We start from the raw sequence: 25106 nt of genomic DNA on the forward strand, positions 1-25106 counted from the left end.
CCTGATATCCATATTGTAATATTTTGATCATTGCATAAAGAGTAGGGGTGTAAATGCATTGAATTAGGCAATATTCAAATTGGAATTCAATATGGGCAGATATTGAAAATTAATATTTAAATTCAATTTGATTCGAATTCGACCAATTAATTCTTTTGGGTAATTAACAAATATATAAAATAAATATTCTATTTATATTAAGTATATAATTTAATTATTATATATATGGAGATTATACAAAACATTTAAATATTTTATATATTATATATAAGAATTAAATATTCGGTCGAATTCGAATATTTATCGAATCGAATCAGGTCATATCTGAATTCAACCAATTAGATATTCGAATTATCTGAATTCGATTCGATTATGTCAAATCTCGAATTCAAAATAGGATTTTCAAATACAACCAACATTATTGAATTTGAGACAGAGTTTTCTTAAAGCAAAAAGTGTGAGAACACACTAGGAGCATGGCATCTAGCCACACATCAACAATATCTCCCCATAAATTTAACGTACAAACATGAGATATATTTCAAATGTGCATCTAGATGTAACTAGAAGTCATGCCATCAACATGTTCACACACATTTTTTTGCTTTAAGGAGATCCAGCTAGATGAATTTAAACAGCCATATTCTTTCCATCTTTATCTGAGTAATTAGACAATTAACCTAATTCTCTTTTCTCCTTGCTCAAAATATATCACATATGTCTCTGAATGACAATTTGACTTGTTATGTTATTACCAATAAACCTTAAAAAGCATATATAAAACATTAAAGGTACCTTTATCATGGGCTAATCTACAAAGGCACATGCATAATCAGTTTGGGTCTTGACTCTTGATCAAATAAGAACATGTAAAACTAATCCTAGCCCTACTATATTTGAGACACAAAATGCATATACCCAGAACTAACCTATTAATAACTATCACTCAAAAAGTTAAGAGCAGAACTCACAAGTCTTCGGTTTCTTTATGTGATGTTAGGTAAAACTGGTAAAATGATTACCAACTTAAATTTACCTAAATCGAGCCAAGTACCAACAAAATAAATCTTTTTAGAAAGATTTTCGAACAGCCTAGATGACCAAAAAACATATTGATTTTTTAGGGTCTTATCTTTAAATAAAGACTATTTGGTAAATGGCTCAGTCTACCAAACATTTAAAATGCATTTAGAAACTATCTATCATGCAAAAAGATTAGAAAACTTCCCAAAATTCGGCGTTTCCAGTCTTTTTGTATCTTTCCACACACGTGTCTTCTCATTTTTCCAGCTTCTGATAATTAGACAGAAAAAAGACAGATTTTCAGTCTTTCAAACTTGTCGAAGCCCAGAAGATGCGAAAAGACTTTGTCAAACACAGCCTACATAACTGACAATGTTGCGGAGAAAAAAAAATTGTACATTACATTTTCACTGAGTCATGGTTGTATCTTGATATGTATTGGTTTTCAGGGTCGCTGAAACGCTAAAGAGCATTATAAGTTCAAATATTATAAGTAGGAAATGTCATGCAGAACGTTACTGGAGCTGTACCCATATTTCGATTGTTATTGTTAGCGAGTTGGTTGAAGACTTGAAGTCATTGAGGAGTCATGCATGGTCAGATTTAGTGGTCCATGGTCAGATCTGGTCCTCAACAGCCATTGCAGCTGTACATTGAGAACATCTCCCTTGTCCTTTACGGCGAGATGTTCCCAACGTGCAGCTACAATGGTCGTTGGGACTCAGTTGGGATTAGATCCAGATTCGTTTATTTGAGTCCAGGTGTTGGTTACTTATGGGCCGAGCCTTTAGTTATCGGTTGTTGTTAGAGTTGGGGCCTACATGGAGTGGGCAATACTTGGTTCCTATCATCCATCGGGCGAAAGTATCCTCCCACATCTGGTTTGATTTTCCTGTTTAACCCCTAAATCCTAAATCCTACCCCTAAAAACCTAAAATTTTAAGCTCTAAATCTCTAAACCCTAAAATTTAGACATAAAATGCCTTGGATGCATGTCTTCCAACTGTATAAGGACCAAATATTTTTTATGGAAAAATCTATGATACCAAAAAGCCATAAGTCACATAACTGAAAGGTTTTGACCAATCAAAACCCCCGATTTATTTTGATGAAAACCCACCTGATAGGTTCCTGCTTTGGTGACCTCTGTTGAGTGATTGTAACAAATAAAACTTTCTGGTATCATGTCTTTCCAGCATCATAGTCGAACCCTATTTACCATGTGGAGTTTTCTATTCAAGTTCATCTCATTGTAATTAGTTGTCATTTTACAAAAGGGAAACAGAACAATTTTCTCGGCTCAACCTTTTTTTTATTGCACAGAAGTGGCTGCTCTGACTTGAAACTGCATTTTCAACTAGGGATGGCTCTCTATCCTACCTAGTACCTGATGGAGCAGGTTTTTTCGCTTGAATGATGGGTTTTGGGATTCCACTAGTATGGCTACAGTACTAGGCATTTAGGTTAAACCCAACCCTCCCCAACCCGTATGTAAATGTTATGTATTAGGTGTTGAAATATTAAGGATAATTGATGGTTTGTGTTTTTTCTTTTTTGTCTTAATCAAATAATTGAAGATTTTATTGTTTGTGTTCTATTAGTTATTTATTACTTATATATAAGAAGAAATAAAAGGAAATTAGATGTGGGTTCTAAACTCAACCCACTCCTATCCTTGAATGCAGAAATAATAGGGTCGTAGGGCCAAGGGGGGTTTTGCATTTTTATGTACAGGAAGGATTTGGGTTCTTAAAATCAACCCACTAAGGGTTTTAGGTGAATTTGGATTGAGAGGTTTAGGGAGGAGTAGAGTCTACAATTTACAAAACCCTCCTGCACCACCCTGCTGCCATCCCTATTTTCATTCAATGCTTGCCAGCCCAACATTTTACCATTACACCAACTCACCAAGGAGGAATCAAGGGTCTCTACAAAGGATTGATGAAATACGTAACTTGGCTCGGCTGACTTTAGAAGGATAAAAAGAAACAGAACCAATCCGAATATCAACCTTAATGAGCCCTGCCGGAGAAGGGGAGGGGGGATGTTGAAAGAAAAACAAATAAGCTTCAGTCCAACATACCTTACTGATTACTACTTTACTATATGCGTTCAAAATTTAGTTTGGCAAGCAATTTCATGTCATGCCACTTCTTTCCCAGTATAAGAAAATCGTATAACCCTCTCAATTTGCCATAATACACTTGCAAAAGGAGAAAGAAACGCAACCAATTTTATAGGAATGCCACAGAAACCCAACCCTTGGACCTTAGGTTTAACCCCGTAGTCTAATCACTACTTTTTTTGTGAAACACTACTTAGATTTAAGCATGGCAAGGTTTGCAGTAGTAAATACCATCAGATATAGTAACACTCTGTATTAATATATCTTCCAATGCTCCAACCACTAACCCATTCCATGTGACCAAACCATTTTATTCGTAGCATATCAAATGTTCATTAAATATACAGGTACTCCACATTAATGGATTTAAATTTGGAGAATTACTCAAAATCCAAAATCAGATTCAGCCAAGATTGTCCCAGCCCAACTTGCACCCGGAAAGGAATAAAGCATTTAATTTCTTATCTGAGCTTGCTTGATGCCTGTTAGAAACATTGCTAGCTGCTTCAACTTCTAGTAGTCACATGGAATAGGAATGCTTTCCCCATCTTCCCCAACAATCATACTATAAGAAGCCTATTAGTTCTCTAAGCATTCAATGAAGATAGGGTCCATTTGGTTTGTGATCGGAATCGGAATCCAAATTGAAATGGGAATCCCTTGGAATCTGAATGATCTATTCCCCCTACGAAACGGAATCAGACCGATTGGTGCTGTTTGGTTCATCAAGAGGCTGGAATCGAAATCAGAATCGGATTCCAATTAATAAGCCATGTCACATTAGTTAAATGGACCAAGTAGGACTATACAAACCCGACCCATACCCGATTCGTCTCATCTTCTTGACCTGCATATATGAACAGTGTCAATGAAAACCAATACTGGGGTCCCTTCTCCGGCAACCATTTCTTTCCCGTTCACCCTAGAAACACGTTGGAAATGCCGCCGGAGAAGTCTGAGAATGAAAAACGGTCATTTTCTTAACCCGCATATATGAATAGTGTTGCTCAACACTGGATGAAAACCGATGCTGGGTCCCTTCTCCGATGATTATTTCTATCTCGTTCGCCCCAGAAACACATCAAAAAATTCACCAGAGAAGCCTAAGAATGAAAAACGGTCATCTTCTTAACCTGCGTATATGAACAGTGTCAATTGACACTAGACGAAAACCGCTGCTAAGTCCCTTCTCCGATGACTGTTTCTATCCCGTTCACCCTAGAAACATGTCAAAAAAACCGACGCCTAAATAAAAGAACCGGTGAGTGAGAATTTGATGATCAGAATACTGTTACTGTTACTAGTAGCGGAATGGGAATCACATTCCAGGGGAGGGGGTCGGGATTGGCCATTCCCCCATATGGGGGAATGACATTCCACCTATTCATTCCCATTCCGGTCGACCAAGGTTCAAAGCATCAAAACGTATCAGCCTGTATCGGCCGATACGTATCGTTTCAGGACCCCTCCAAAACGCCCCTACAATGGGTGTATCGGGGGTCTGACTGGTTCAGGGTGTGGAGGCCTAAACCAGCTCCCCTGAACCAGTTGCGAAAAAAAATTTAAAAAGAAAAAACACTAAAGAGCTGTATCGATTCGCCTAAACCGGCGTATTGATATTTTGAACCTTGCAGTCGACCAAACATCTGGAATCTGATTCCAGGGTCCTATTCCCTTGAACCAAACAGACCCATAATTTAATGCTTGACATAATCAGAGATTCAAACATCCAGAAACTTGGATCTCCCAAGAAATTCCATCTCTATAAAATAATTCTTCTGCACAACACTCAACAAAAAACAAAAAAAAAAAACAGAAAAGGAAAAGGAAAAAAACGCCAAAAAAGCAATATATATAAAGAGAGAGAGAGAGAGTTAGACACAACCAACAAATATATAATTTCAACCATAAAGAATTAAGTGCACATATTCAAAATATGTCAACATCAAGCAACATGTTAGCTATATTGGATTATGCACATAACACATTCTGTTAGTACTTATTTTCAAGTGCACATATTCAAATATAATCAGAGGTATCTCCATTTTTGTTTGCTCACATCATTGACACATTTCCCTAAATCAACAGAAGCACGAGGCAATAAAAAAATGCCTAGTTTTTAAATAAAGAGATCAAAGAATTTTCTTCTCCTTTTCAATAGATGTAGAGTGGCTCATAAATTTCCATTGCTTTACATTTGTGTAAGCAGCAAGCAACACAAATTGAGAGAAGCAAAGAAGCATAATCATAGCATCAAAGAGGAAGGGATACCTCTCTGGAGGCTTCAACATCAAGTAAATTAGGTGGAGTACAAGAGAGCAAGAAAGGAGCAAGGTTATCAGAAGAACTTTCCACACAGAGAGAAAACCTCTCTCCTTTCTTCCTTGTCTTCTGATAGGCGAATAGTTAAAAAGAATAAATAGAGCAAGCAGAGACACATATGGTAGGATAAGATGATCACGCAGAAGAAGAGGGTACATCGAAAGCAAAGCATAGTAAGTCAACCACCCGAAAAGATGAGGTTCTTCCACAGCCAAAAGGCTTGCTGGTAGAAGAGGTAATAGAATGGACTTCTCGTGAACTGTCATATTACCAATCAAATTATATGTTAGTAGACTTACCCTTAAGAAATAAGAACAGAAATAGCATAGGGAGAGAGGAAAATAGGATAATATATTCATACCTTGAAATGAGAACAGGTAAAATGCAAACGAAATATTCAATAGAGCATAGAGGAATCCTTGATTGCTTGGATATCTTATCTGTTGAACCATTGAAGGCAAGGCAGCCAAAATAGTTGCATTGAAACTGAGAAGCTGCAGCAATTGCGTTGTGAACAGCCTCTTCCACTTTATGATGATTGAGGTGGTACACCAAAAGTTTGCTACATAATCCTCATATATCCCTCTCTCAAAGGGAGTTAAGCGAGAGAGAACCTGTGGTGTTAACAAGGCTACAAAGTAAATCTCTATATTTAACCTTTTACCAGAACATGCAACAATGTAGCAGGAAAGAAATAAGATATAGAAGACATGTACATGTCAAAAGGCAACATATTTTTTCTCAATATATTTTTTTGGTAAGTTGAAATTTTATTCATAGAAAGAGGGCAAGATTCCCTCAAAATGAGTACATGAGAAAGGGAATTAAAATATTATCAAATACATATCACCCCATGCACAGAACAGCAATTTAAGTCAAAATATGATGCTGTTCCACTGACCTCTAGGTTGAACCTGTTTAATTTCTTCAAATGGCTTTTTGAGTGTCGCCACCCAACTGAAAAGAATTTTTTTTGCTGGTGATTTCTGTTATTATAAACCTTCTTGATTCAAATATCCTACTGTTTCCTTCCTTCCATATAGACCAGCAGACTGCAAATGGAAGAGAAGCCCATAAGATTTTCCCTCTAGTACTGAATCTATGCACTTTCCAATAGGAGATGAACCTTGGAAGATCCTCTGGAACTTCCCTTTGGTGCATAAAGAGTTGCAGGAAATGTGCCTAAATCCCATATGTTTTCTGGCAATGAATAACAAGATTTTTGACAGAATCCTCACTCTTCCTACACATGTGACACACATTGCCAAAGGTTATTATCCCTTTGTTGATTAGATGATCAATGGTGAAATTTTTGTTAGGGATTAAAGTCCACATGAGAAATGATACTCAAGTGGAATTGCAGGAAAAATTATCCTCTATAAGGAGGCTTAATGAGGGTGTTTGGTGTGTTGGTGGGGATTTCAACATAACCCACTTCTCTTAATACAAACAACCTTAACAGATCCATTTACAACTAGCATGAGAAAATTTAGCAACTTTGGTGGACTAGGAGGAGCAATGGAATGGGATATCCTGTTGTGCATCACCATGGCCTATATCAGATCAAAGCCCCTTCAATTTACCCGATCTAGATCAGGTAGTGGCCCTTTCCCTTATTGCTTTGAAAACATGTAGCCCATTCCTTCCTCCTTTGTTGTGGGTAAAATATGGTGCAGAAGCAAGATTGAAAGTTCTAATTTTGGACGAAATTGCAAAGAAAACTAAAGGTGTGGACCAAAGGGGAATTTGGACAAGTCAAGGAACAAAAGAAAGTGATTTTATCTCAAATAGAAGAGTTGAAACGAGTGGAAGCAGGAAGAGGCATGAATTAAAGACAGACAATCAAGATGGCAGTAAGTGAAACTTGACTTGATTAGTTGCTTTTGAGAGCAAAGAAATTAGTTGGAGGCAGAAACATTGCTGTAAATAATTAAAGTTAGGCAATGAAACTCCAGATTTTTCACTAACAAATGGGAATAGGAAGATAATCATTTTTAAGCTAGCAATAAATGGGGTGGAAGTTACTCGTTAAGAGATGAGATGTAAAAAGAGCATAATTTTCCAGGCACCAAGGTGAGGCCGTGAGGGTACGTACCAGGGAGTGCCTTTTCATCAAGTCACCTAGGTGATGGATTTTTTGAATAAAAACCATGAATTAAAGGGTGTTTCCCAAGGTTCAATAGAAACCAGTAACTCTCTTTTTTTATGAATGAATGGTATTTTATTAAACAGAGATAGAAAAAGTACAAGCACCCTAAGAGGAGGCATGAGGTATTCCTACCCTTAAGGGTGGTTCCGAACCCAAATCTTCTCAGATTACAGTTACAAAGTAGCCAAAAACAGAGAATCCCTTGAAGCCCCTTGTTTAGCTAGAGAAACTGCCATGGCATTCTGAAATCTAACTAACATGGTTCTTGTGAGCCATTTGACTTTTTTGATGATATCCTTGTAGCCCCAAACAACAGCATCCAGGTCCAACAGCCATCCCACTATCACCTTAGAGTCTCCCTCAACTATCAAATTAGTCACTCCAAGTTGGTTGGCAATCTGTATTCATTGTACTGCATCGGGGAAAAAACTTAGCTTCAATCCCCAATCCATGACAAAGACGGCTTCCCCATCGGGGACCCGAATCCCCAAATTTTTTAATTAAAAGTTTGTTTTGGGGAAAATATTTATTTAAAATAAAGAAAATAATAAAATGTAAATAATACTTTAAATATATTTTGATATATATAACATAAATAATATTATAAATAGCATAAATAATATTATATTTTTAATATAGCATATATATTTAATATATATAATCGAGGTCGGGGTGGGCCGGGGACAACACTCCCCACCCCTGGTCGGGTGTCCCAATTAATTCCCATCCCTGCCCTTGTCCCTGCAGCCCCACTAGGTCGAGGAGGCCGAGTACCCAACGGGGATGAGGAAAATTGGCATCCCAAAACATCAACAAGGCCAATTCTGCTTCAAATCAGCAAAGCTGGGTTTCCCTTCTTTTTCAAGTGAGGATCCCATCTCTTGGGTTTTCAAGGCCAAAAGATATTTTGAATATAATGAAACTCCAAGCCATAATGAGTGGTTGTCACCTCAATCCACCTTGAGGGTGAAGTGATTTCATGGTTTCAATAGTATAGGCATTCGAACCCTCAATTGACTTGGTCTAATTTCACCAAAGCCTTAAGAACCAGATTTGGGACATTCAAACCTTCAAAGGTTTTGATGAAGCTCTTTCTAAGTTGTGCCAGAGTGGATTGCTTAGAGACTATCGACATGAGATTAAAAATTGGCCTCAAAAGTTTATGGGTGGCTTGAGAAGGGCTATTTTGTGAGAGGCCTTCAAGATGATATTTGTATTGACGTGAAAGCTTTACAGCCTACCATGGTGGCGGTAGCCACTAGTCTTGCCAAACTACAAGAATAAAGAGTAAATTAAATTAAGAGGTTGAACTGATCCCTTGAACTGTAAGGAAGCTGACATCGGCTTAAATGCAGCCATGCCGGACCAGGGACTCTGTTACAATTGTGATGACAAGTTCGGCCCAGGTCATTGCTGCAAGAATCCCAAATTGTATCTACTTCAGAAAGAGGAAGGGGATGACTTGGTTCTGGACAATGAAACACCAGACCACACTATTACAAAGGAGAATCAAGAAGAGAGAGTGGAAATATCTTCACAAGCCTTGACAGGGACAATTTCTCTTCAACCATGTGAGTTAAAGGTAAAACTCTAGGTCAGGAAATTTCGATTTTAGTTGACAGCAGGAACTCACTGAATTTTATTACCAACCGGTTAGCCTAACAATCGGGTGCAATGTCTATAGCAGTTTGTTTAGATTGCACCTGGTCACAATGGCCTCAATCCTACTTAGGACTTCCCTTAGGTGCAAATCCAAAAGAAAGTAGGTTTTAAAACCCAATGGTGGAAAATTTTGAAAAAAGACTGGCAGCTTGGAAGAGAAACCATATTTCCATGGGGGCTAGAGTTACTTTGATTAAGGCAACTCTAGCCAACTTGCCAATTTACTTCCTGTCAGTCTTTAGAATTCCTAAAAGTGAGGCAAAGAGGTAAGATAAATTGATGAGGGACTTCCTATGGGAACCTGGGGAAGAGAAAAAAGACCACTTGATTAGGTGGGAGGTGGCAAGTCAAAGCAAAAAAGGAGGTCTAGGACTACGGAATGTAGTCATTAAAAACGATGCTCTTTTAGGTAAGTGGCTTTGGAGATGGCCCCTAGAGAGAGAGGTTGTGGCATGAAGTAGTGAAGAGTATCCATGGTTGTTCTGAATCAGGTTGGGATGCATCCCGAAGGGCTTTGCTCACAACACCCTGGAAGGCAATTGTTGGCATTCTCCCCAAATTTCTCATGTTTGTAAGGTACAATGTTTGTTCTGGAAACTCTATTCTTCTTTGGGAAGATACTTGGGTGAGCACTAGACCCCTAAAAGACAGTTTCCCTTCTCTCTATTCCATCTCCCTCTTTAAAAAGGAACATATTTCGAGATTCCTTCCCCCCCCCCGGTTCTCCCTTTGGCTTTAAATTGGGATTTTGGGTTCCAAAGAGGGTTAATGGATGATGAATCTTCTTGTGTTTTAGAACTCTTGTTGCTTCTAGACTCAATGTGTTTGGACCCCCCTAACCCAGATAAAAGGGTTTGGTCTCTAACCACGGTTGGCTCCTTCACTTGTTCATCTTTCTTTAAATCCCTTTGATCCACCCCCTCCTCTCAAGTCTTCCCTGTTAAAGAGGTCTGGTCTAGGCCAATACCTCCTAAAATAGCATTTTCTGTTGGGAAGCCTATTATGGTAAGATCAATAATGTGGAAAACTTGCAAAAGAAGAAGCCCTATATGTGTTTGTCCCCTCATTGGTGCTTTATGAGTAAAGCTATTGTGGTAAGATCAATACTGTAACCATTTACTGATGTCGTGTTTGTTTGCTGCCAATATTTGGAACTGGGTTACATCATTATTTGGGTGCAGGTGGAACTTGCCTTCCGAAGTAAAGCTATTGTTCAGTCCGTCTACCTTTGGGAGAATGACAAAAAGAGGGAAACTGATGTGGAAATGTATAAGAGTCGCTACCTTGTGGACATTGTGGGAGGAGAGAAACGCAAGAATATTTCAAGAAAAGGAAAGAAGCTTTGCCGAAGTCAAGGAGTGCATAATGACATGGACAGCCTCGTGGTTGAAATCCTTACACTTGTTGGAAGACTACTCCTTTGATGACTTAAGGAGAAATTGAGCAGCAGTGGCTTCTACAATCTCCACAAAGAACAAATCACAAGTAGAACGGCATGGACACCCCCACCGGAAGGAATGGTAAAATTGAATTTTGATGGTAGTTGCCAAGGTAACCCAGGGCCACCCGGAATAGGAGGGATCCTACGAGATAAGGACAGCAACATGATGTCTTTTTCAGGACCAGTGGGTATTGGTGATTCTATTTGGACTGAGATACTAGCAATGGTACAAGGTATACAGCTGGCCAATCAACTTGGTGTGGACAATTTGATAGTTGGAGGGGATTCCAAAGGTAGTAGTGGGCTGGCTAACAAGTCCAGAAACAGCTTGTTGGGGCTACAGGGACCTGTTAAAGAAAGTTAAATGGCTGACAAAAAATATGACAGTCAGGGTTTAGTGGGTTAGCAAATTAGCAAATGCAATGGTTGATTCTCTGGCAAAGCAACAGGTGTCAGGGGGAGATCTGTTTTGGACTACCTTGTAATTGTGTTTCAGGCTTATGTTTATTTAGTGCTTATGGTTCAGTTCTTGGGGGAAGTAACACCTCATGCCTCCTTCTAGGCTGACTGTACTTTCCTTATTTGAATTAATAAAATCACTTTCATTTATGAAAAAAAAAAAGTGAGATAGGGATCAAACAAAGGGATAATACTGAATGGAGAAACAGGGAACCATGCAAACAACATCTAGACAATGTTTTCTTTTCATTGGTAATAATCAAGAGAGTTTTATTGAAAGAAAATCTGGATACAACCCAACCCATATTCCTCCAACCCAACAACTACCTCATTCTTCCACATTGTCACAACACCCCCTACGGATCCCCATGAAGGTAAATCCACCCAACTAAAATCTGCTCTTTTGGTTTCCTGTAGCAGCACCACATCTGGATCTATTTTCTTGATGGCCTCTTTTATCACTGCTCTCTTTCTTGCACTCCCCAATCCCCTCACATTCCAGCTAATAATCCGCATAATTATTTGTTGACCACCCCTTGCACCTATTACCCTCACTTCTTCCCTTTCCTTCTTTCCCCTACAACAACGAAGCTTTTGTCTCCCTCCACATCCTTCACTAGTCTTTCAGCCTCACTTCTTTTTCTCCTTTTACTCTTGACTTCTTCTCTCTTTTTTTGTATGAATCCTTTCAGATCGTTTGGATCTTTCAGTTTACATCCCAGCTTTTGTACAAATACTGCCACAGAGTCTTCACTTGTCAGCTCTCTTTTGTCTATCCTTCCCTTTCTCTCCTCTTTGACCTAAGTCCCCAACTCTACTCTCTTCCTCCTGACTTTTTCCTACCTGAACCTCTTCCACCCATTCCTTCTTAGAATCCATCTCCTCCTCTTTATCAATCATGATCTCACCAGTAGTACTATTTACTTCCTCTTCTCTTCTATCTTCCCTCTCTTTACCCTCTCTGTCTCCACTTCTATTAATTGCCCCTCCCCCTCCTTCACAGGCTTGCAGGCTATGAACTGAGACTGGTATCTGGAACACAGAACACAGAGCAAGCATTAGTAGCAAAACCTGAAAGGACACAAATACCTGGGTTATGCTGGGAGGGAGACGAGAAACTGAAAATGGAGGCAGGGGAGTCCAAGTCTTGAAAAGGGATGGCAGTGTCGATTAGCTCCTTGGCTCGGGCCTGCGGAGAAAGCCTTCCTGTCTCCTTTGTTATACAGTGGACTCTTCTTATACCCGATTGTTTGTCCCTCCACAGTAAGTCTCCGTTTTCCTTCTGATAAGTCGCAGATACGTCCTTACAAATCTCCTGACCGTTAACTGGATTTGAGAATGGAGCTTCTAGAAGGATGTCAGATTTTCCACCCCCTTTAGTACGGATGGGCTCTACCGAGTTGTCTGAGAGAAAGCCTGTTGTAACGCCTTCTGTGAATAAGTCGCCAAGATTTAAAGATAGGATTATTCCTTTCCTTCCAAACCAACCAAATAATTGCAGTCAAGACAGATTGCAATAGCTGCCTACCCAATATATTAAGGCCCTTCGTCTGCTAGCTCCAAGAAAGCATCTCTAGGTTTCTAGGGCAACACCAGCTAAGCTTAAAAGTCTTTAAAAAGGAGGACCAAACCTCATATGTAACCAGGTAGTAGAGATACAAGTGACTATTGCTTTCCTCATACTGGGAACAGTCGAACAGAGCGCACAGGCTGCATTAGCTAATCTCACTCCCCTTTTATCCAGCTTGTCAACAGTTAGGCACTTCTTCTACAGAGCAATCCAGACCACGAAAGCTAGTCTTGGAGGGATAGTAGGGATCCACACCATTTTCATTGGAAAAGCATCCTGCTTAGTTATCTGGTCATAGAAGGATTTAGTTGAGAACTTACCCTCTGAATTCTATCTCCATACCCTAGAATCATGTCTAGAGGGGCAAGGTTGCTGCATGTACAGGAGAGAGATTCCAACGTAGCTTACTCTCTCACCAAGTAATCTACCACCACAGAGTTTACTTTGGAGCCATTAAACTGTTCATCTATACTATATTCTAAAATGTAGTTGTCCACCTCAGCTTACTCTCTTTTGCTTCCCAAACCCTTTAGAATTTTGTGGTTTTTTATTTAAAAATTAAAAAAAAAAACAAACAGGGGCTACTTACAATGGGTTTTTTTATTAAGAAACTGAATGTAATTTTGAGGAATGAATTCAGAAAATTCAAATGGCTATCACAGGACATGTTAATCCGAGTGAAATGGGTGAGGAGGACTGCTAATAGCTTGGCAGATAGCTTAGCAAGGCAAGGTGTATATAGAACTCATATGTTTTGGGCTCAAATGTAGTACTGATTTGGGACAGCTTCTATAGCTGGTTCCTTTCACAACTTCTTGTTGTAATCATGTTTTTCTATTAATTAATGAAATCTTTTTGTGTTGCTGATCAAAAAAAGAAACTGAATGTAATCACTCCCCTTTTAAATGGGCATCTTTTAATGCCAGCCCGTGCATCGCATGGGGCAGTACTATCTATACATGGGTTATGATCATATACAGGCTCCTTTCCTTTTCTCTTTCTATTTTTTGATACATTAGTACAAGTTCCCTCTCTTCTCAAAATAAAATATCAACCAAAATGGAAATCTTCTAAACTCCTCAAGAAGAAGATACTAGTTTTCACTTTCCATCAGATGGAAAAATACACTCAGATTATTTAGGTTTTTATAAAAATAAATAAATTTGGATTAACAGAAAGAGCATAATCCACATGGTTTTGCATTCAATAACCAAGTACCTTAGGAGAAGTAAGAACATAGTCATGTCAAGCATAGGAAATATTGATGATCAGGTGTCGTTGTGAAACATCAGAGCAAGCAAATAGAACTTCACACACGCACTGTGCATGCATAAATGCATGTTTCCATGGAAGGGACCAACAAGAAAAAATTTTGTGACCAAAGCAAGTAAGAAGTATAAACAGATGATGGGGAAAGATATTTGTGAGTGTTTTACCTGCATGAATGCATCCACTGAATACAGATAAGGCCACCACGTAATAATAAATGTTCCCAATACAACCAAACCTAGTTTTAACACCTCAAGAAATGGTTTTTGACGCCTAAGACACTTCCCCAACAGATGGCTGAAGAATGCTAGGGCAAAATATGCACTCATCTGCAAGGGGGAAAAAGAGCTGATTAAACCTAAATTAACCACAGATTTCATTTTAAGCAGAAATATGCATTTTATATGCCATCTAGAAGTTCAATATGCTTGTGTTGGTCTACAAGCATTATGTTAGAGAGAGTCCTTTAATCACAGACTTCATTTTAAGCAGAAATATGCATTTTATATGCCATCTAGAAGTTCAATATGTTTGTGTTGGTCTACAACCATTATGTTAGAGAGAGACCTTTTACTTCATATAAGGATTAAGAGTAGCAAAATCAGAGTCCTCTAAGCAGTTGATCTTAGATTTCAAAATGACTGGAAAAAAAGAAAAAGAAAAAAATAATATCACATGTTAGGACCACATACAGCATAAATCAAACAGGCAGTCTCGGACCAATAAAAGTAACTAAACAAAGAAATGAAAATAATAACTTAATTTTGATGGGCTCCCCCAGAGGAAGGGTTCATCAAGCTTAATTTTGATGGAAGTAGCAGAGGAAATCCAGGGCCATCACTTTTAGGGATGAGGAACATCATATAGTGGATCTATTTTCAGGTCTGATTGAAATACAAGACTCTCCAAGAGCTGAGGTCATGGCTGTCATGGAAAGTGTACAAAGGGAAAGGATGATGAACTTCAACAAGCTAATTATTGAAGGAGATTCAGACATGGTGATGGAGGGGCTGTTAAGTAGACAGACAGCTCTTTGACAGTAGAGAAATGAATTTAAAAAAAAATGGATAGTTGACTAGAGAGATGGAAGTGAGATTTCAATGGGTACAAAGGAGAGCAAACAGTATGGCTAATGTATTAGCCAAACAAAGGGGTGTGGAGAGAGAGATGAAATTTTCTGGGCACCTTTATAAGAAAAGAATGAATGGAAAGATAAAATGGGTAATGAATGCTTGTATATTAAATTCCTATAAATAAAATGGATGGTTATTGATAAAAAAAAAATGAAAATGAAAACTAAGAGAGTGCTAGATAAAGCACTCTACTGAGAATACAACCTGTTTGTGGTTGAGTGCAAGACTGAATAGCACTGAAGCTACCAATTCATGTTTAGAGAAGATAGCAGCAACAGCTCCAATGGTGAATCCCAAACTGATGCAGTTGAACTGTCAAGGAACTAATATGAGAATGTGAACTAAGCATCTTGTCGTGATTTATGGACAAAAGGTTGGAGAGCAGCACTACATAATAGAAATTCCATGTGGTGACATTTGCAAACCTGGAAATGTCCATGATCTATTAGGATGAGGCAAGGATTTAGTAAAATTATTGCAAGATGCCATGCAATATCTTCTTTACAGTTGTCACGGCGTCCAGTGTAAAAGACAATGATGAAATAGAGAGCTGCAGGGAAAAACACGATCACGTCGGAAGACAATACTGTCCACCTCATGAGAAGTTTTCTGCACAGAAAGGGGAAAAATACAACAAAGAAAATTTTGAATCAAGAAAAATAAAAATAACGAACAAAACAATGGTAGTATTGTGATACACACCCAATAGGGGACTCATGGCCTCTAGAAGTGAAGAGGGCAACAGAATCAGGATGGAAGAACCTGAGGAAGAGGCCATGGACATAGCTCTGGTAGGCAGTAAGAGGAGGGTAATCAAGGCCCCAATAGGTTAGATCATTGATGGTGCTGTTACGATACCATTCCTTGGCAGGGGTGTTAAGGGTGATTTCCATCCAATGCCTCTGCGCTTCATAATCCCCATACTTGGGCGGATCTCCAGCCCCTGAATAGGGATGAATGGAAACCGCCACTCTCACCAACAAAGCAAACACAGCAATGCACAGGAGTAAAGCAGCAACCCCTCCATGAACTGACAGCCAACAAACATCGTCCTTATGATCCTTGTCTTTCTTTTCTTTCCTCCCCATGCTTATCTCACAATGTCCTACTCCACCTTTAGCAGTAATAAAGCTGAACTAGCGTGAAGCAATGCACCAAAAGACTAAAGAGGTGTTTGGCAAGTCTTTTTAGGAAGATCTTCCAAAATGCTCAAGACCTCAAAAGACTGACGATCTTTCACAGGTAGATCTTCAAAGACCAAAGACCGTTTGGTTGCAATTTTTTAAAGATTTTTCAAAAAGCTAGAAAGATCAAAAGACCGCTTGGCAAACATACTTACCAGTTCCTCTTACATACATGTTAAAAGTTTATGCGCGGGACCTAGTAACACATTCAAACATGCAAATATTAAAATGGGCCCCACTCAAGCATTTCCCTATACAGGATAACAATTTACACATTGACATATGCAGTTATCATCTACGGGCTCCAATTATGCATTCATCTATATAAAACAAAATCACGGTTCATAAAAGATTATGCGGAAGAAAATTATTTAAAAAGGTTTTAGAAATAATTAATAACTAATTAATTACTAGAATAAGAAAAGCAATAACTAGTTAATAACTAGAAGTTAAGGGTCAACAAAAGGAAATGAATAAAATAAAATTTTAAAGGGGAAGCAGCCTTTAATGAGGAGCAAGAATTTTCAGTCCTGCAATGATCAAAGATAATTAGCAATAGCATTTTATTCATTTTAAGTTCTCTTGCCTTTTATTTTGACATGTGGGTCTTTTACCTTTTTACTATTATGTACTAACAAGCAAATATATTACACCTCTTGCATTGCATTTTGTAATGCAATATTTTAAATTTGATATATGTATCAAATGTAAAAGGAACCAATGAGAAAATAACTTAAAAGTAGCTAATAGCTTTTTCACCATATATTTTTTTCATTATATCCAGAATTCCCAGGTTCATAAGCTCCTTGAACCACAAGGTAAATAATGGTGAGAGTTCTTGTCTACACACATAATATGCATACAACAATGTAACAGCATAGGAAGAAAGGTTCAGTATATGTTCTCTGAAAACAGTATTACTGTCCCATGATGAAGGCCTCTATCTTGCTTGTAAAACAGTTATTTAACACAAGTCTGGAATTTAGCAAAAGACAAATACACATCTTGTCTTACCGTATAAGCCCAACACATATCAGCAGTTCTGTGCCTGTATTTGTCCCCTTCATATGTAGACAACAATCTAAAACCATGGACCATTTCTGGTGCAAGGGTAAAACCTAAGGGTTACAAACCTTAGAAGTTAAGAACATAGGTTCAGGTCTGAGAGTGGCTATTCTGCAAAAAATGCTGGTCTTAGATTTCAATCCTCACAACACCTTCAGTGGAAATTCAATATTTTGGGCAGTTATTTAATTAAGAAAAGTGGCATTGACTTTTTTGAAGGAAATGAATACAGTCTAATCTAAAAAAAGATGTTTTTTTATAATAAAGAATAAATCTTTTTAAAAAGAGAGGAGGGGGAAGAGACCCCAATACAAGAGGAAAGTAGGTATCTTTCAATCTAGTCTGAAATCAATACTAAATATAAACTTAGATATCCTTGAAAAGTAACTAGAAAATAGTAATAAAGATGTACAAAATCTCAACTGTAACACTTATTTTGATTGGCAAAGCTTCACTATAGCATTTCAAATGGAGCAACCAATAATCAACCAGGTTGATAGATCTAAACTTGCTTCTGTTGATCATGTAAATCTGATGCAAGTAAATTCCTCCGAGTGGGATTTGAGCTTGTCTTGTCTTGTCTTGTGAAAAACTTGTCTTGGTCAATAGTATGAGATTTGAGCTTCCCACCAACTACTTTACTCCAACCCTCAATGGAATAAGTCCACCTTTTTAAGAGAACTATAATCGGACCAATTTCATAGAGATTGAGCTCCCTACTTTTTAGCTCACCGGTCACTTCCGTTGAGTTTTCAAGGCCCATTAACCTTAGTTCAGTTCATGCATGCTATGATCTTCTCACTTTATCTACCTTTCCACTGTACTCCATCTCCTAATGTTCAACTATAGCTTATTGATCAAAAAAAAAAATGTTCAACTATAGCTAACCAAGTTGAATTTACGAGCCCAAATCTTACAGAATTGAAAAACATTAGACAAACTTAAAACCAATACCTTAAATACTGAACTTAAATTTAGTATATTCTTGTTTTTTTTCTGATAGAAATTTCCAAACAAACCCTTTGTTTTGTCATTTTTTTGTTGCAATGCAAATCTTTGGAGCAAAAGTCGTACTTGGTTCAGTTTTTTTTTGTTTGTTTGTAATTATGATTTTCATTTTTACTTGATACAAAATTTATACTTTTTGTCTTTTTTACATTCGCTGAGTGTAAATTTTACATCCCAAAAGCTGATGCAAAATTTGCACCAACTTCCCCCTACCTCAGTTCTTTCTCTATTTCTCATATAAAGTGGAGATCATCTTGCATCCTAGTTACTCTAAACAGATAACCCAGCTCCTATCTCCATTCTCTTTCATAGGTTGTGTTTAGTTTGAAAGAAAAAGCAGGAAATGATAGAGAAGCCTACATGAAGCAAAAGTAAACCAAATTTTACACTCATCCCTTTTACGCTTCCATGAATCTAGACCGGTGTGAATGAAGTTTAGACTGCAACCAAATGTAGCCTTATATTCCATATAAATGTAAATGACAAAACATGCATGGACTGCCATTTGTATGTGCAGAAACTCTTGCAATTCCATTCTCCTCATTGAGAGCTAGACTAACAAAATACTCACTTTCCTAAAGTAGAATCCATCTTTACTTATCAAAAAACAAGTAGCATCCATCTTTACCATCATATGTAAATACTTGTTGAGTGCTTCCCAGACCACCAGTTACCAAACTCCCCAATACAATCATAGAACCATGTGCAGCCTACAGATTCATGAGATTTCCCCTTGAGAAACCAAATGGGCCACGTGAAAACAACTGCTGGTTGAATCCTAAGGACAGGTTTGAAATTGAAGTCGAGGTGCCATTTCCTTGATCCACAAAGTTAGTGTAAAATAAAGGGGAAACCTTCTAGATAAATCAATAAAATCTAAATGAGAAGGGAGCCTAGAATAAACATTGGCATTGACATCTGTTGTTTGATTCACAATCTGCTCATTCCCATTGTTCCCAAACTTCATTGTGTTCCTATAAGCAAAGTATTGATGTGATTGGGTTGTGATGTTTCCATGAGAAGACTTCACCCATCCAGCTAAAAGAAAAGACCTACTTGCTGTAGTAAGAAAATCTCCATTTGAACCATTGAAGTCCGAAACTAAGGTGATCACTAGAGGTTGGACATCATATTTAATCAACTTTCCTTTAGTTCCAGCACTTTGTTTATCCAACCATACGTGCAAATTTGCATCTATGTACCACACACTAAGAGCATTTGTTACACTAAACCCCAACTGATGCTGCCTTCCATCCAAAACTTTTCCTAGCAATGGAGTAATATCAATATCATATCAAGGGAGATCAAAAGAACCAATTCCAGAGATGGGTCACCGTAGCAGAGGATTGATCCCTCCAGTGTATATCACAGTAGAAGGCCAGACAGCCCCAACTACAGTATCATCAATACTGACTATAACCTCCCTAAAAGGTCCATTTCCTAGAGTCTAAGTAAGATTAATGGAAATCAATTCTTTAACTCTCCACAACCACCTTAAATTACAATTTTAACATAAACGTGCAGGGCAAGTCACCTAACATCGAACAGGTTTATATTGCAAAATTCTTCATTCTGTTTAGACGCATATGGGACATGTCCAATGCAAAAATCCACCAACAAAGCGTGTTGGATCCCCTGAACTGGTGGAGAAAGCTGAACCCTATGGACAACCACAAGCAATAAACAAATAGTTCACCAAACACCCCCCAGAAAAATCATGAAGCCTACATATATGTTGATGGCTCATACGAACCAGTAACAGGAGCAGCTGGAATAGGTTATGTTATTCTAACAAATAGTTCACCAAACCGCATCAAACGAGTGTTTCTAATATGACTGAATCATTTGCTACGCCAACTATATTTATTTTATCTTTTTTCTTTTTTTTCTTTTTTGACATGTATATATGATTCAGATCGCAGAAATTTGAAATGTAAATAGACATCAAAAAATGTTGATGATAAAGCACTAACAAATGTTAAGCCCTAACCTGGAGCCTAATGTGTCAATGGAATCCGAACAAAAAAAAAGAGCAATGGCAGTTGATTATACCTGAACACGGTGAAGAACAGCTAGTAATTAGCCTCCTACAAGAAAAAATGTCAATTAGTACTTGATGGAAGAAGAAGAAGAAGGGGAAATTCATGGAACGATGAAAAAAATAGAAGATTGAAGGAATTAAAAGGAGAAGAACTACCTGCATCGATGCTTCTCAGTCGCTTGGGGCAAAGTTCCTCTCAGTCTGTTACGGAAGTGGAGAACGAAGGATGTTTCGTCGAGTTCAAATTTTTGCTAGGTGTAGGTGAAAAGCCCGAATAGACCAAAAGCTTCGGTTGTAGCCATTTGAAAATCATTTTGGACTTTTACGGTTTTTAGGGGTTTTATCTTTTTGGTCTAATGGGCTTTCATTATCCAAATAAAAAAACGGTTTTAGATTTACCAAACAAGGCCTAAATACAAATATATAAAAAAAATGGGTAAAAGACTTAAACATTACCTTTTCTTTTCAAAAGAGACTTAAACCTCCCCTGTTAGATGAGGTAATTGGACAAACATTACCCTTCTGCAACGGGGAAAGAGATAGGAAACCAGACGAGTATGTGAAGATAATCGAACAAACCCGCAACTACAAGCAACGTTAGAGTCCCGAAGGTCTCCAAGAAAAACCCCTATGACACTCAAGTGGAAGTTGGGAGGGTGAACAGTTAGGTAGGTGTTTGGCACCCTTGCGATTTTCAAGCGAATCGATTCTCAGAAAATCGCCTAACGCTTAAGAAACGTTTCATGACCATTTCTCAGAAAATCTCATTTGGTTCTGTTTCATGCCACATCACCAAGAAAAAACGCTTTTTCTAAAAAACGCATCTGGGAGCACTCCATGTTTCTGTGTAGTATTTAATGATCCTATGCAACTCATGTGCATATGATACACAAAATTATTCTAATCCAACAGTATCAAAATACCCAGAAAATGGCGTAGTTGGTGTAGAACGGCAAGAAGAGAGAAACTGTGCTCTCTGCACCTGACCAGGAGGAGAGAGAAGATAGCAAATCGAGAATACAACGGCAAGAAGAAAAGAGCAAATCGAAACCTACGATTTCTAAAGAATAACAGCAAGGAACTGTGTTTGCCTTGCTGAAGAAAACAGCAAGAAGACCCTGAAGAAAACAGAACTCACCGGAGGTTAGAAAAAAAATGAAAAAGAAAAACGGTGAAGAAGATATTGTAGCTCTCATCGGAACCGACGACGGAGACGGGAAGAAGTAAGAACCCTCACGACTGCAAGAAGAGGAAGGGGTTAAGCTGAAATCGAATGGGTTTTTGTTGCCTTCGGGTGTATTCAACTCTCCGCTGCACATGCAAAGCACTGAATCAATTATTATCCGACGTGACAAGTTGCCACGTTAGATTACACCTGGAACCACGTCGGATTGCGTTTTTGAAGTGGTGTGAAATGTCAGAAAGGTGTTTTGGCTGACAAGGTGAAATTCGGAATTTCAAGGCAAAAATGTTTTCTGACTGTTTCTCAAAAAAGCATAGTACAAACACAGTTTTCACATCGATTCCGTTTATTTGCTGATGTGTCATTGCTGCCACCTTAGTGCAAACGAATCACTAGAAAATCACACCGGTGCCAAGCAACCACTAGATGAGGACGAGGTGAAAACACGGGAGCAAAAAGGAGGTTGGAGTGCATGCGTCTTATGCTAAATTTGGAATTAGGAGCGCTTGAGCCGAAACAGCACCAATAAACATTTATTTGCATTTGGAAACTAAGTCCGAAATAAATACTTTATTCTCATAATAATCATTTATATGAGGATCTTAAATTTTGGGCTTATTTTTAAGTGTTTATTTCCTTTTTAGCCTATTGGTGCTGTTTCCTTTTTAGCCGAAAACACGGTTCGGATGGTTAGAGAGACTGGACGGGAAGAAGGACCTCCAACTCTCGAATCTTTCCGATGCTAGTTATGGTTGATGGGAAGATGATGAAGTTTAAGGGAAAAATGCCCTTTATTGCTCTTCCTTCTTCGACTTCAATTTACCCAAAGAAGGATAAATTTCTTGCCGGTGAGTATGCTTACCGACAGATTCAAGCGATGGTCACATAGGGGAATGATACTTGAAGGGAATAAACTGCAACATTCCATTTGAACAATCTCGCAGAAAACATACAAGGAGAAAAAGGAACAAAACAGGTAAAGGTAATGTGGGTTACATTCTATTTGAATCTTCAATAAAATCAAAAAGAAAAAGAAAAAGAAAATAATAAAACTTTCTCCTATCAAATCCTTGATAGAAACACAAACCCATCTATTAACCATGCAAAAAAGGAAAGAACTTTCAAGAACATCCACACACCCTTTACCCAAATCAAAAGTTCTAGAAGAAAAAAGTGAACAAATAAACGGTAAAGAAGCAATGCCAGTATCATACACACCTTATTGAAGAAAGAAAAATCCTCTACCATCTTCAAAAAGGTGTAAAGGAAATTTGGAGTTAAGGTTCTTCTTTGTCTTCAACTCTGCTCTTCCTCATAGCTCTCTCTTCCCCTTTTCCTCTCTATTTCTCCTCTCCGCAACTCAATGTGAAGTAAAGAGATGGGAGATTTAGGAGCCTCTGTTTTGAGTTTTTACTTGTGAGAATCAACATCATTAACACTTGCACGTGCTCTCTTTTCCCATAATCAAATAGTCTATTTTATCTATTTATTCTCTTTTCAAGTCTTCGTCCTAGGTAGATGTCTTGTTCGTCCTTTTGAATCTAGTACTACTACCACCTAAAAGGCCACAGGTAGTGATGACCTGAACTGCAAAATGAACTAACACACTTGTAGAAAACGGAAAGTTGTTGGGTCGGAAGTGCATAACAGAGAATGAGAGAGAGAGACGGAGTACCAGGTAAGAGAGATAGGGGATTGTGTCTCTGGAGAACCCAAACCATCGAATCCAATGCTTCTTTTGGGCTCTCGATAGTTGTAATTTGACAATAGCTGAAGCTGTTCCCAAAGATGATGACGAGCCGATACCAATAGGCAGAATCATCTCTCCCAAACAAAAAGGGCATTTTCAAACATAAAAGGGTAATTTGGTATTTTTAAAAATTATAACGATCATGTGGTGGCACATTTGAATGGATTATCACAGAATGTGAATGTTAATGGTAAGGGAAATATTAGTCAATTGTCAAAAACAATAGGGGTATCATTAGTCAATTTTCAAATAGTAGGATACACTTAGTTAATTAACTAAACCATAAGGGTAGTTTAAGAAATTTACCCTATTTTAAAATATCTAGACTACCCCTATTTAAAATAATTGTTTTTTTCACTAAACACTCATAAGTCATAACTACTTGTGTATGAAGCATTTGTTTTTATTTTTTAAGTGCTTATTTTTCAAATAAGCACTCCCAAACTTGGCCTATCACGATGTCCAATTATTTTTATAGAGAGAGGGAGAGACTTGTACTTGACATGGAGCTTTACATCTATTGGGAGAACTTTTCTGACCAAATTGAGGAATTCATGCACGAGACATCCTTATCAAATCCTTGGTTCATGAGGGGAGTCCAGATCTCCTGTCCACATCTACCCACATAACATTGTAGCCACACATAGAGAACATCTCATCCTCCTACATAGTATTGTGCATGGAGAGATGTTCCCAATGCACAAGGGTATTGTGTTGTGGGTAGACATGGGCAGAGTTCTTGTGGGCAAGAGATCCGAAGTCTCATGAGGGATGTGAGGCTGAGGTTGGCTTTGATTGGTCAATAGGGTGGTCTATTAATGTAGATGTTGGTTGTGGGTTGGTTGAACATGAGTCGTCAATGATTTTCCCAAACCTTTGTCAAGGGCCACATGGTGAATGATTGAACCACGCTATTTGGCTTCACGACTTACCCCCTACTCTAAGGCAACCATTGCGCTTAGTTCTTCAGTGTGAGGTTAGCTTGGCAAAAGGAAGAATCCCTACTTTGAAGAGGTTAAGGTGGGGTTAAAGTCTAAAAAGTTAAAAAGACATTAAAAGGGTGAAATATGAAAATAGGCATAGAAGTTTTTTTTACTCTTTAGAGGCTCTGAATAGACAAGGTTGTTTATGTTGGATCAAACCTTCAACATCTGAGATTCCTTGGTTTTACTACTTTACCCCTACAAAGGACTATTTGGTAATTTTAAGTTCAATTTGCACTATTTAATATAAAATAGTTTATCAAATTCAAAATAATATTTAATAATTAATAAAAATAAAATAATTAACAATTAATAAATAAACATAAATAAAAAACAATAACTAACAAAAATATTGATATAATTAACACTAATAAATATTAAATTAATTAATAAAAATTAATGAAATTAATATTTAATAATTATAAATTAAACAAATAATTAACAACTAATAAAAATATTAAAATAAATAACACTTATTAATAATTAATAGTGTCAATAATTAATAACTAATAACTAATATTAAAATAATTAATAAAAATTAATAAAATCAATAATTAATTAATAATTCAAACAAATAAAAATTACTAATACATAATAAAAAATATTAAAATAATCAATAGTAATAAAATAAAATGATTAATAATTAATACAAAAAATCATAAAAAATAAAAAAATAAATTATTCAATTCAAAATAATATTGCTTAAAAATAAAAAATAACTTATTCAATTCAGTCAATT

The 25106-nt window shown here is 37.5% G+C and overlaps 1 protein-coding gene across 4 annotated transcripts; it reads right to left on the reverse strand.

Moving 5' to 3' along the window:
- Positions 1-5024: 5024 nt before the first annotated feature.
- On the reverse strand, positions 5025-22984 carry LOC104612640 (ALG6, ALG8 glycosyltransferase family). 4 transcript variants are annotated; one of them, XM_088893717.1, is made up of 10 exons: positions 20608-22984; positions 20463-20497; positions 17352-17513; positions 16493-16533; positions 15856-16267; positions 15579-15762; positions 15358-15465; positions 14188-14349; positions 5832-6084; positions 5025-5729 (listed from the first exon to the last, which is right to left on the reverse strand). In XM_088893717.1, the coding sequence occupies exons 4-10, from the start codon at positions 16509-16511 to the stop codon at positions 5281-5283; spliced, it is 1587 nt and encodes a 528-aa protein (XP_088749843.1). In that variant the 5' UTR covers positions 16512-16533; positions 17352-17513; positions 20463-20497; positions 20608-22984; the 3' UTR covers positions 5025-5280. The 4 variants fall into 4 exon arrangements, with proteins under 4 accessions (XP_088749843.1, XP_088749842.1, XP_088749845.1 ...); XM_088893716.1 differs by lacking the exon at positions 17352-17513 and having other exon boundaries at positions 20608-20812; positions 20908-22982; XM_088893719.1 differs by lacking the exon at positions 17352-17513 and having other exon boundaries at positions 15856-16284; positions 20608-22982.
- Between the last annotated feature and the right edge of the window lie 2122 nt (positions 22985-25106).

This window comes from Nelumbo nucifera, chromosome 8 (assembly GCF_055504915.1).
Source record: "Nelumbo nucifera cultivar China Antique chromosome 8, China Antique-T2T, whole genome shotgun sequence".
Lineage (NCBI taxonomy): Eukaryota > Viridiplantae > Streptophyta > Magnoliopsida > Proteales > Nelumbonaceae > Nelumbo > Nelumbo nucifera.

What these genes read in the sequence shown, in the direction of transcription:
- LOC104612640 (XM_088893717.1), bottom strand. An exon ending in TAGATCATGGACATTTCCAG is followed by an intron (nt 15,466 to 15,578) that starts GTTTGCAAATGT and finishes GTTCCTTGACAG; the next exon opens with TTCAACTGCATCAGTTTGGG. An exon ending in TTACCTGTTCTCATTTCAAG is followed by an intron (nt 5,730 to 5,831) that starts GTATGAATATAT and finishes GTAATATGACAG; the next exon opens with TTCACGAGAAGTCCATTCTA.